Consider the following 12,095-nt stretch of genomic DNA (forward strand, 5'->3'; position numbering starts at 1 on the left):
TCATCAGATTCTGGTCACCTCAACATTCTCCTCCCCCCTGGCCCTCACAGCAGCTTTCAACACCATCAACCAACTATGGGGTGCCGAATGTAAAAATTTGGTTACAATTTTTATATATACTCGTCAGTGGCTGTGTGAGCTGAGGCTGCTGCAAGGGGGCGGGACCAGAGCGCTAGTGTGGGTTATTTGCATATTTTCTGAACATTTAGCTTTACACTTGGAGACCCATTTAAATTTAGATTTAACATTTAGATTTGGGTTTGATATTTAGATTTAGAATTAGAATTAATATCTACATTTAAATTTAGATTGATTTGATATTTACATTTAGAATTAATATTTAGATTTAATATTTAGATTTGATATTTAGATTTAAATATAGAATTTAGATTTAGAATGAATATATACATTTATTTACATTAGATTTGCTATTTAGATTTAGAATGAATATGTTAAAAATAAATGATGTTTTGCATGAATTTCTGTCTCTAATGAGAGCAAAATTCGCTAAATGTGAGGAAAGTCAGTAACCAAGTGTAACCAAATTTTTACATTCGGCACCCCATACACACCACACTGCTCTCCCGCCTTCAATCCTCCCTCAACATTAATGGTGCAGCCCCTCCTGGGTAAGGTCACATCTCACAAACAGACAACGGAGACGACAGAGCCTTTTCCATAGCTGCCCGCTCTCTCTGGAACTCTCTCCCCAAACACATCAGAGACTGCACCGAATTGTCCACATTCAAATCCCTAATCAAAACTTACCCTTTCAGAAGTTGTTGTATACTTTTAGTATGTTTCTATGATCTTTTTTTAAATCATGTAGAGCGTCTTTGTGCACCATGAAAAGCACCAAAAGCACCAAACCCGACAGTTTCTCTTTACATAGCGACAATATCACAGTTCTTCCTTCACCCCAGGTTCAGAGTTTGGTTGTCATCCTTGACACCACCTTACACCTTTGCTCTTTAAAACATATTAAGTCTTGCAACCTACTGGGGCTTCCTGGGGTCTCACCTGGTAGAGCATCACTTAGGCTCAGTCCTTACTGCAGCGACCATTTGCTGACATGCAGCAAAGGACACGTGGCCCTTTGCTGCATGTCATCCCCCCTCTCTCCCCACCTTTCCTGTCACACTCTCACTGTCCCTATCCGAATAAAAGGCAAAAAACTGCCCAAACAAATAACTTTTAAAGAAAAGTCTTGCAACCTATTTTCATTATTATTCAAAACGTATTATGTTTTGCAATTACTGAATAGCCCACGTTAGCATTAACAGCTGTACTTACCAGTCTTGCCAAGAGCTTCAGCCAAGATTGGATTTAAGAAAAGAGGTTATAATACACCATCTGAGCAACGCTACTTCTTCATGTTAGACTGGACATTACAGTGACTTGGTATCGGAAAGTGACGTAACAGTCCAGCCAGACCGGGGCAAGCTGGTTAGTATGCTAACTTCTATCTCCTAGAAGATAATATAGAAATAGAAGCAATGTAATGTGCTAAATTTGTTCTTCCCTAGAGAGCAAGCCATGATATTGAAATCCAATTTAGAGCCAATTAGAATTTGGATCACTGCTCACAAGAGCTGTGATTTGTGGCGACTGTGGCAAGGAAAAACTTCCTGTAATAGGAAGAAACCTTGGGAGGATCCTGGCTCTCTGGGGGGGGGGGGGCCGTTCCTCCTGAGGGCTGGCGATCTTTCTGCTCCTCCTAGCAACGGGACATGCTCATCATCCATCTGCCCAAGGATGTGGTCTTCATCCATCTTTCTCTCTGGGTGTACTGGTATGATCTCTCCATCTCAGTCCTCCATCTTCACCAAAACTCTGAAATGAAAGGCAGAGAAATTAGCCACCTACCTTTCCACGGCTCATTCCGTGGTTGTTGTTTGGAGGACTTGTTGTTTTAGGGATCAAGATGACTGATGATGGTGTCCAGTCTTCTTGAGGAGCGTCCCGCCGTCTATTCCTAAAAACAGAAAATAATAAACTCAACTGTAATTTGTCTGAAATGTAAAGGAGAGCAGTGTTTGTGTGGTGTCTGCCACATCATCTCCATGATGTGTTTGACTTCAGTTTGTCGTCTAACCTGTCTTTGGTAAAACAGGATGTAGGAAGATCTTTGCCGGTGGTCACAGACAGAGGCACCACTTGTCTCAGTGACCATTGCATCATTGTAGGTGAACCACCGGTCAGTCGGGTCTCTCTGGCCGACATCTGGATCCACCCCGTCGCAGATGTAGTGTCCTAACAAGAGAGCAAACATTGTTAGATGGTTTGTCTTATCAAGGTGTTTTTAATTTAAATGATACAGGCCATAGTGATTTAGTGTATATCATTGTTACTTAGAAATGTGAGTTTAAGGAAAATGAATGGATTATCTTACCTGTTGTTGCTGTGGCGCCGATATGGTTGATGGTGCTAACCAAACTGTAGCAGCCACCACCCTGAGACGGACCACAATTAAAGAGTTAGTACGCACATAGTCCTAACATTTACTCATATCAGCCCCAGTCAAATGATAAACAATAGTTCTTAATAGTTTTTTTTTACCTTCTTGGATGACACCACAACTTCTCTGGAGAGGACGATGGGGTCATGGTCCTTTATCAGCTGGTATGTTGGAGAATACTTGAAGCGCTTCACATGTAAGACGAGCACTCTGTAGACAGACAGAAAAGATATGAGCACTAGGTGACAGAGAAAAAGATAAAAACGTGGCGTAACAACTTGTTACTATTTGTCTTTTTCATCATAAATACTTCAGAATTACTCCTTAGAGTAGTTTGCCCAGTTTGATATCGATGGGTGAACCATGTATCATCACTGTGCACTGTCACGACAGATGGATTTGATGTCACTCACCTTGGCAGATTGATGAATGATGATTGCTGGCCTGACACGGTACCACCGCACTTGCATAAATACTCCAACTGCGTTTCCTGCAGAACAGCACAAAACCAACATATTTTCAGTACTATACTGGATTTACATCCACAACAACAAACAGCTACACATCCATACACATACTGGCGCAAGTAGCTATAAGGTGGTTGATGTGTCAGTGTTTTCCACATCATATCACCACATTATATCAGTGGGTTCTAATGTGAACGAATGAGGAGAGATGTTTCTTACCTTCTGGTAATCTTCGATCATCTCATGTACTGTTCCTCCTCCGGGTATCATGTCCAAGGATAAGTTTGTGAAATCCTCCTCTCTAGCAGATCCTGTTCCGCAACTACACATTGAATGGATAATACAGTTATAATATAGCTGCAGAGGTCATGATGATGCTGATGCTTAACTGAATAGTTAATGATCAATTCACCAAAATTACAAAAGTGTTTTTTTTTGTTTTTGAAAAAGAAAGAACTTCAACTGCAAGAAAGTCAAGTAGTAGTTGCTGAAAGGAATATTTAACTTATCCTGACATACTGCAAGAGATGATGAATGTGTGTGTGTGATGTTCATAAGTGTGTAGTTTACCTCTTGCACTTCCTGGTGTTTAGCATTTTAAACACCATGTTATTCTCCACCGGACAGCTGTAGATGGTGCCATTGCTGGCAGCCAGCACCTGCAGCTCTTGGCCCAAGGACCTGATCTGGTGCAGCACGGACGTGAGGAACTCATGAGCATCCTGTAGATATACATGCACACAATTGTACAGAGAGGTTTAAACACCAAGGAGAAACTATCAGGAAGTGGTGAAACAACAAAAAATGAAACCTGCTTACGCACTTTCTGACTGAGATCTTCAAATTCTATGTCCCTAAGCGACACCGCCTTCTTGAATGCAGCAAGAACGCGGAGTTTTTGACGAACATTACTGGAGAAATGGGACTGTTTGATATCTATTAATGATCTAGAGAGGGTCGAGGGGAGGGGTTAGAGGCATTGTCCATGACATTAAACGTTGTGGTGTTCAGGATACAACTTAAGGATAAAATTTGTTCTTTCATCTGAAGGGTGCTGTACCTTATGATTGATGCGTTGGGGCTCAGACTCCAAACCTGCTGCTGTTGGCTAATGTCTCTGATAAAGCATACCAGTGTCAGGAGGCTCTGCAAGCAGGAGTTCATATAGCAGATCTGCACTGGGTTGGGAAACCTGACACAAAAAATGTACAAGTCAAATACATCTCAATGTCAACAATTCTTCAATGATGTGTCCACAGACTGGAGCTCATTTTCTCCCTGTAGCTCTTTGACTTTGATTTGATTCATGCCTCTACAGCCTTGTTTCTAGTGTGTGTATGGACATGCAGATGTACTTACCCAAGACAGCTCATCTGCTTATATCTAGGGGTCTTTATGGGGGCCACTGTAACTTCTTTCTTTCTCTTAGGTTGGTCTTTAGGAACATTGTTCTGTTTTGGCTGTTCCTCCTTCTTGGTGTGGTGGTTAGGCGTTTCAGGTTTGGAGTGGCACGCCTCCTTCGGCTTTTGTTCTTCAGGGATGGGTCCAACCTTACATCTCTTCTGTTGGGGTAAACAAATACTGTGGTTGGATCATGCAAAGATACACTCATCAATTAAGAAATATCTGGTGGAATTGAGCGATGCACTTTATGTCAAACATATGTACCTTCCAACACATCCACCAACGTGGCTTCTTCACCTCCTTTGATTTTTTGCCATCTGAGGTGGTGACGCTGGTGACAAAGAGAAACAATGTGTGTTATCTCACTATGAACTGAATGATTGGCTGGAGAGAACACTTACAGAGATAAATCAGTTTCTAGGCACTGCCCACAAAAGACCAAATACAGCCTTGTATTGACACTAGTAGGATGAAAGTTCTAATTCCCAAAATTTATGGGATTCTCTAAGGCACACAATGTCCCAGCTGATAAAGGGGCTGAAGGATTAAAGACATGTAGCCAGGAGAAGTGTTCTTACCTTTGCTTGTTGTCTTTAGGAGGATTTTCCTTTTTCTGTATGGAAGAAACCAAAAACACAAAAAAAAGCAATAGAATTAGAATAAACTGTCAAATATCGCTGATGGTGTTTACAACTTACAAGTTCAAATATAATTCTTACTAACTACTTAAATTTGTTTAATATGAAGCCATGACACTGTCAAACATACCAAGGGGCGCCCGAAGAGTCGATACCTCCACGGTGTCCTTTCCTCTTTCTTCTTGGTGACTGCGTCGATGGCAGTGGCACTGGTGATAAAGAGAAAGACAGTTGGTTTTTCTGTAGTTTATTACTGCTGCTCATAAGAAATCATAAATCACAGATAGGGATCATTACGAGAAATAAATCCCTCCGTAGCTGAATTCAGCATCATATTAACTACAACAGCTTTTAAGTCTTTCAGCTCGAGTCCAACTCATATCTCAAGTCTCTGAGAGTCTCAAGTGAAGTCCTTTAATACGAGTCCAAGACAAGTCTCAAGTCTTCGTAGGAAAATCATCCTTACATTCAAGGCTGTGTTAATAGTATTTGTATGTGTGCGAAACATTGTTATTATTGAATACAGCAATTTTCATTGTTCCCATAGAAGCAATTTACACACACGGCTTTCTCTCAGCACTTTGTGTAAAATTATCCACCACAGTGAATAAGAAAGCTAATGAACCTGACTATGGAGATGAAGAAATAGTCAGGAAAATGGTAATGAACTTCCTTACCTTCTCTGAGAGCTGTTGAGCTGCTTGAGCTCATCTGCCACATTTATAACTGCTGTTGATTCCTATACACAGTAAAAAAATATAAACAACATTAAAATTAATGGAAACATAATGTGTCTTCACAGCTGATATAAACTGGTGTCACAGAAAGCATCTACTAAACACTGAGAACTGCAAAGTGGAAATAGTTTCACGTACAAGGTTGATTACACAGTAAAGAAATTACAGAAAATGTGTAGTGTATCTAGAAAACAAACCTTTCCACAACAGGAAAATAGACGATACATCTTTAAAAGTTTTGTCAATGTTAAACTTGAGCTATCAAACTTGAACTGTCAAACTTAAACTGTCAAACTGGAGCTGTCGAACTGAAAGTAAACTACTTGTGTCTCTCTGCTGTGTCAACTACTGAGTGATTTGTTGTACGACCTGTTGCAGAGAAATTCTGTATGACATGCAGTAATGACACTTCTAGAATTTTACTATGATGTCATAATATCACTGTGTGTCATTCAAATTAGAGTGTATACATGGTATCAATGTATTTATGTTTTAAAACTAATGATCTTAAAAGCCAAAAACTAAACATACACAAAATTTCATCAAAACGAAGTTTATTCATCTTCAAAAACCTAATTGCAACCTGGTGCTTAAGCCATTAAAAAAACCTATCTAAATTAAGTTAATTTAAATATGTGGTGGCTGGTGAAAAATATTTTAGGTGGGGCTGTATGTGCCAGAAGCTTTCACTAACTATCCCAATAAAAGAACCCAAACGAAAAGATACCATTGTTTTTGGGATAAAAGATAATTATTCAGTTGCCCTTTAGAAATCAACAGTTTGACAGATAATGACAATGATAAGAGATGTTTTCTACTGTGTTCAGACACGTAATTTATGTTTGTTCTTTTCATAAACATTATATCAGTCAATGTGAAAAATGACATAGCCTACCTGATAGCTTGTATGCTGTTGGTGAACCTCTGAATGACTCCTGTGATGTAGACAGAGTCCATGTTCCTCTTCTGCAGCTGGTTAAACATCATGTCTACATGTGCCATGATCTTGTGAAAAGATGCCAGGAAAAAACAAAAATCTTTATCTTCCAGCATTCTCTCAAAACCCCCAGCCTCTCTCACAGTTGTTGCATCAAATTCACCTTTCTCTCTGATGGTCTGAAAACCCTTCAGGAGGTCATCCTTGTGCTCATAAATGGTGTTAACAGCAGGACTGTGAAAGTTCCACCTTGTTGTTGAAGCTCCAGGAAGTCTGTGTCCCACCACTTGATCAAGGACAGCAGTTCGCTTGGATGACCTGGAGAAAAATGCAGCAAATCCACCCAGATCTGAAAAAAAGCGCCGACCTTGGTGATGTGGGATGTTGCCTGCTGCATTATCAAGTTCAGCTGATGAGCATAGCAGTGAACGTAGTGGGCACTCCCGTACACGTCTTGAACCTTGCGCTGCACGCCACCTGTGGCTCCTCTCATCACGGCAGCTCCGTCATAGACCTGGGCCATTAGTTTTCCCCGTTGTCCTTCAGGAGGAATAGTCTTCAGCCTTTCCAACACCGCAGTGGCGACTGTGTCAGCGGTTGCGTTTGGTTCAATGTAACGTAGCACAAGCACCAGCTGACAATGAGTGGCAGTGTCTGTTGTTTCATCTGCCTGAATAGCCAGATAATCTGCCCTTTGTATATCCTCCAACATGCAGTCTCGAAGAACCGTCAGCATACTGTCCAAAAGTTGGTTTTGAACTGTCTTTGAGGTGCCTTTAAAGACAGTGGCGGTCTTCAGGTGCTCCTCTAACACCTTCCGACTAATCACCGGAAAATGCTGGGGTTGTCGGACGATGCTGTCTCATCGTGGCCTTGCGATGCCAACTCAAAAGCTCCACAGTATTTCACACAATCAATGATTTTTGATTAAATATGTCTATTTTTATCCACCCCTTCGTTGATTTTTCTCACTGCAATCCTGTGTCCTTCATCCAGCTGCGCAGCTATGCTAGTCCTGCCTAGCACGGCTAGTTTGACGGCGTTGTTTATGTGCACTTTCCAGCATTCATGTTTTTTAATCCGCTCTGATAAATGTTTTAGGTCTCTAACTCCTGTTACAGCCCATGCAATATCTGTCCCCGGCATTTTAAAAAGTAAACATGGGAGCAGAATACTGCATTTGCAAAACTACATCCAGTTAGCCAAGCCTTCATGTCATACCAGTTCAGAGAGAAGCTCCTCTGGTACGTTTTACCTTTCTCCTGTGTCTGCTGTGTTAAATTCAGACCAGGCTTCTCAGGTCCAAGTTCTTTAACACGAAGTTTTTCCCCTAAAGTTCTCCTTTCGAAGTGGTTTAGCAAGAGCGGTTTTACAGAATTTACGGGTAGCTGAAGCTCTGCGTGTTCTTGTTCTTGTCTACTTGAGGCCGCCATCTCGATTTCCCACACTTGTTTCTGGTTGCTAAGATACTCATAGGCTTGGGGCGCCCCAAGCTTATCAAATTTGATGACGCTAATTGGCTAAATAACCCGTTGCTATGTGTTTTTTTGTCTCAGCAACAGTCTACTATTGGCTGAGCTGCTGCAGTCAGCTGGGGCGACTTCTCTGGCGCCCCAGGAGAGAGGGGAAATGACCGTGGACACACATTACCCCGTAAATAATGGTTTATATTATATATATATATGGCTCGGTCTTGATAATTCAAAACACATTTATTTGTAGAATAAGCAGTAATTATTATTTTGAACGATTATTTTGGAAAAAATAAAAACATTTAAAAATCACTTTCCATCATGGAGGGCGGCGCCCGAGCGCCCAATATTTGCCAGCCGCCACTCCAAATGCATTTCAACATTTACATAGTCAATTAAATTAACTATGGGCCATAGTTAATTTAATTGACTTTGTAAATGTATAAATGCATTTGGATTAAATTAACTATGGCCCATAGTTAATTTAATTAACTATGTAAATGTAGAAATGCATTTGGATTTATTTTTATAACAATATGATATACAGTGGCAAGAAAAAGTATGTTAACCCTTTGGAATGTCATGGTTTTCTGAATAAATTTGTCATAAAATCTGATCTGATCTTCATCTAAGTCAAGGGTATTGACAAATATAATGTGTCTAAAATAATAACACAAGAAAAAATCTGATCTTTCATGTCTTTATTGAACACACTCATTCAACATTCAAAATGGCAGTGGAAAAAGTAAGTGAACCCTAAGAATTAATAACTGGTTGTTCATTCTAGCTCGGTTTGCAGTGAACAGCAGTCCAGCACAGCTGAAGAGACGCTCACAAGCAGCAGAAGCAGGTAGGCCAGTGTTGAGTTTGAGAGAGAGCTTTTTGATGAGAGGAAAAGAGTTCAGTAGGTCCATTTTGCACAGGCACAGGAACCCATCTAGCTCACTTGTGCCTTTTGACTTTTTGGGCTTCAGTGAGGAGAAGAAATCGTCCTCGTCTGATGAGTGGCCGACATGCTCCATCTCATCCTCTGTCATGTGCTCAATGTGATGCTTCACATAGGCCAAACCTGTGTTAAGTGACAAATACACACAAAACACAGAATATATCAGACATTGAGGCTTTCATTTATGTGGCAACTTAATTCAGCATAATGTTGCCATTACAAAAACCAAAACACTTTCTACACTCATGTAGACAAGCTCATTATTTCGTTGCATGTACTGTATGATATTGGTCAAAGCCTTTTTTAAAGTGGCTAAATGTTTTGTTGGTCGCCCTGTGCACAGCAGTACACTGCTTTGCTTCTATGCTGAAGAAGAGGAGACTCCTCTTCTCCAAACTGTGTGTGACCAGCATCTACAGTAGGTGATACACTGACTATGTAGTTTATACATCCCCCATCAATAATCCAAATGATAACCTTTAATATTATTATTATTATTATTATTATTATTATTATTATTAATAATAATAATAATAATAATAATAATAATAATAATATAATAATAATAATAATAATAAGTGATGAAAATCATACCTGCTTCTATGATGTTTGCCTTCTCAGTCCAAGTAGTCTTGAATTTTGGCAGAAGGATGGCTGCAGCTGTGGCTTTCTCCTTGTCTGTCTTTAGCCTCTTTGGCATATTTATTTGAGACAAAACAACCTCACATGTTGTCATCAAAAATGCAGGGATGAACTCTGAACTTAATGACGCAGCATGAACCCCTGTTCTATAAACTTGCGCCACACTGTGGTGAACACAAAATACTGCACCTCAGTAAACAGCAGTACAATCACAATCACTGAGTACACGTTAAAAGATTGTCTCTTAACACAAACCTGTGTGGCATGCAGTGATGGCATATAATCCGATCACAGTCTATGGTTGTGATGGTTACTTCACTTGTGATATTTGCTCGAACACTGTGCGCCAAAATCATTTTCACGGTTCGCACATTGATTTTTTTTTTTTGACGCAAATGCGAGTGAAATGCTCGCACCGTAGAGACCTGATAATACGAGCAATTTCCAGCACATATCATAGCAATATTAGCATCATTTTGGGTGAAATTAAGGAGTCCATTCAACTCTGACTTTAGTTATAGAGCACATATCCACCAAGTCAGCTAACGTTAGCTAGCACTAACTGGCTGCTAACACTGATGTTAGCATGCACGATTGAGTAAAGTTATTGATTGCATGGTTCCATGATTAATTGCATGTAACGTTATTTAGCTTCAAGTGCGGTTATCTTACCTGTACATGCTTGCGCAGGTTGGAAGAAGAGTTTTTGTAGGTTGTGTTATGACCGCGGTCATATTATTGTAGTTGGTCTATTTTTTGTGTGTGTATGTGGCTGCAGCCCCTGGTCACATGATATATAAATAGCCAAGATGGCCGCCGGCGTCGTCTCATTCTCCTCCTCTCCCAACTGGCCACGCTGTTGCAGTGACTCAGCTTTGTGTAGTTCTTACATTCATTTGAGTAGTAAGGGTGGGCTGCCAGTTTTGTTTCTCTTGTTTTCTCCTGTTCATTTAGTTAGGGAAAGTTTGTTGTCATTTGTTTTCCTTTGGTTAGATTAGTTGTTTACTTTCCAGGCAGGGTTATTATGTTTATTATGTTGGCTTTAGTCCACCTTGAAGCCTAAACTCAGTATTTATTTTCTATATGTTCACTTAAAATCAATAAATATAAAGAAATCAATTTCTTTATATTAAAACAATCTTCGTTGTGGCTACTTGGGACTTGGGGAAGATGGGGCCAGTTTATGTTGTGTCGTAGGCCCCCCCTAGACTGGGGCATAACAGTTGATAGCTGCCTCTCTTTCGGCATACAAAGCTTACTTCGCATAATGACATTGTCGTCATTCGCGGACTTGAACTCAAAGTCCTTTAACACTAGAACCGCAGAGACGGTCTGACAGACCGTTTGGGTTGTTAAAATGTAAATAACTCTGTTTAAATAAAAGCTACAAGCCTTTCAGCTCATGACTTTTCCTATATATGTGTTTTTAATATTTTCTGAAGCCCATAAGGTGCTACAATAAAAGACAAAGGATTTCTGAGCATTTATACCTCTCTCCGCCCTGCGGTCACAAGTACCGCAATGGACTTAGTCCATGGGCCAGACCAGATATCGGTACCACTCAAGGTGACCAAACTTACTCATGATTTTTGAAAAGATTGTGGTGCCAAGTCCTACAGGGCATGGATGGAAAGAAGATGAGGACAAGCTGGCCATTAACTGGATGCGCTCCCCACCTGCCACAGATGTAGTCTTGGAACTGCTAACATGCAAATGTGTGCGTTCATGCAAAATGCCAAGCTGCACGTGCTTATCAAATGGACCGGCATGCACACACATGTGCAAGTTACAGACTTGCAGCAACCAAAAACTGCAGGATGATCCAGAATCCGACTTCGAACTCAGTGGGTCAGATGACGAGAGAGACGAGCAGTTTGAGTGACATTATGTGATGATTCTGTACTTGGTCACCCTACACACAGAACTTGATAGCCTAACTATAATCAGATCTTGACATATTCCCATTAATAACAATGTTAATTTTGTTTACAATATTGTTATGTTTATAATGTTGTTTATAAAACTCAGTTGGTTCCTTATCTCATTGTGGTGTCCTTTATCTCCCGTATTTGCATGATAAAGACCAGTGGCTGTCTAGTTATAGTTTCATAGGAGCCTAATGATGCCCTTCAAGTTTAAGGCTCACAATCACATTATAGGCATATTATACATTTCCTGAATCCTTATGGTCCTGTGAGTATTCCAATTTTTTTTATTTTGTGTCTCTGTTGTTCCTAGATGGCACAGGGCTAAAAGATAGTATATCATTTAGGCGAAAATTGTGCAAAAATGTGTGTTGTGTATAGTTTACAGAGCTACAGTGACCTCTATGTTGGTCAGAAAGATTCACATCTTAGCTTGACTGAAAGCTTAAACGGTCCCCTTTAAAATGAT

The 12,095-nt window shown here is 40.2% G+C and overlaps 1 protein-coding gene across 1 annotated transcript; it reads right to left on the bottom strand.

Moving 5' to 3' along the window:
* Positions 1-626: 626 nt before the first annotated feature.
* Positions 627-6,693, bottom strand: LOC130176896 (ubiquitin carboxyl-terminal hydrolase 37-like). The gene is made up of 15 exons (XM_056388299.1): positions 6,600-6,693; positions 5,645-5,706; positions 5,098-5,176; positions 4,908-4,942; positions 4,594-4,660; positions 4,285-4,487; positions 3,986-4,117; positions 3,749-3,872; positions 3,496-3,647; positions 3,145-3,247; positions 2,872-2,948; positions 2,560-2,668; positions 2,393-2,453; positions 2,096-2,253; positions 627-1,975 (listed from the first exon to the last, which is right to left on the bottom strand). The coding sequence occupies exons 5-15, from the start codon at positions 4,603-4,605 to the stop codon at positions 1,970-1,972; spliced, it is 1,137 nt and encodes a 378-aa protein (XP_056244274.1). The 5' UTR covers positions 4,606-4,660; positions 4,908-4,942; positions 5,098-5,176; positions 5,645-5,706; positions 6,600-6,693; the 3' UTR covers positions 627-1,969.
* Between the last annotated feature and the right edge of the window lie 5,402 nt (positions 6,694-12,095).

Source organism: Seriola aureovittata, chromosome 10 (genome assembly GCF_021018895.1).
Source record: "Seriola aureovittata isolate HTS-2021-v1 ecotype China chromosome 10, ASM2101889v1, whole genome shotgun sequence".
Taxonomy (NCBI): domain Eukaryota; kingdom Metazoa; phylum Chordata; class Actinopteri; order Carangiformes; family Carangidae; genus Seriola; species Seriola aureovittata.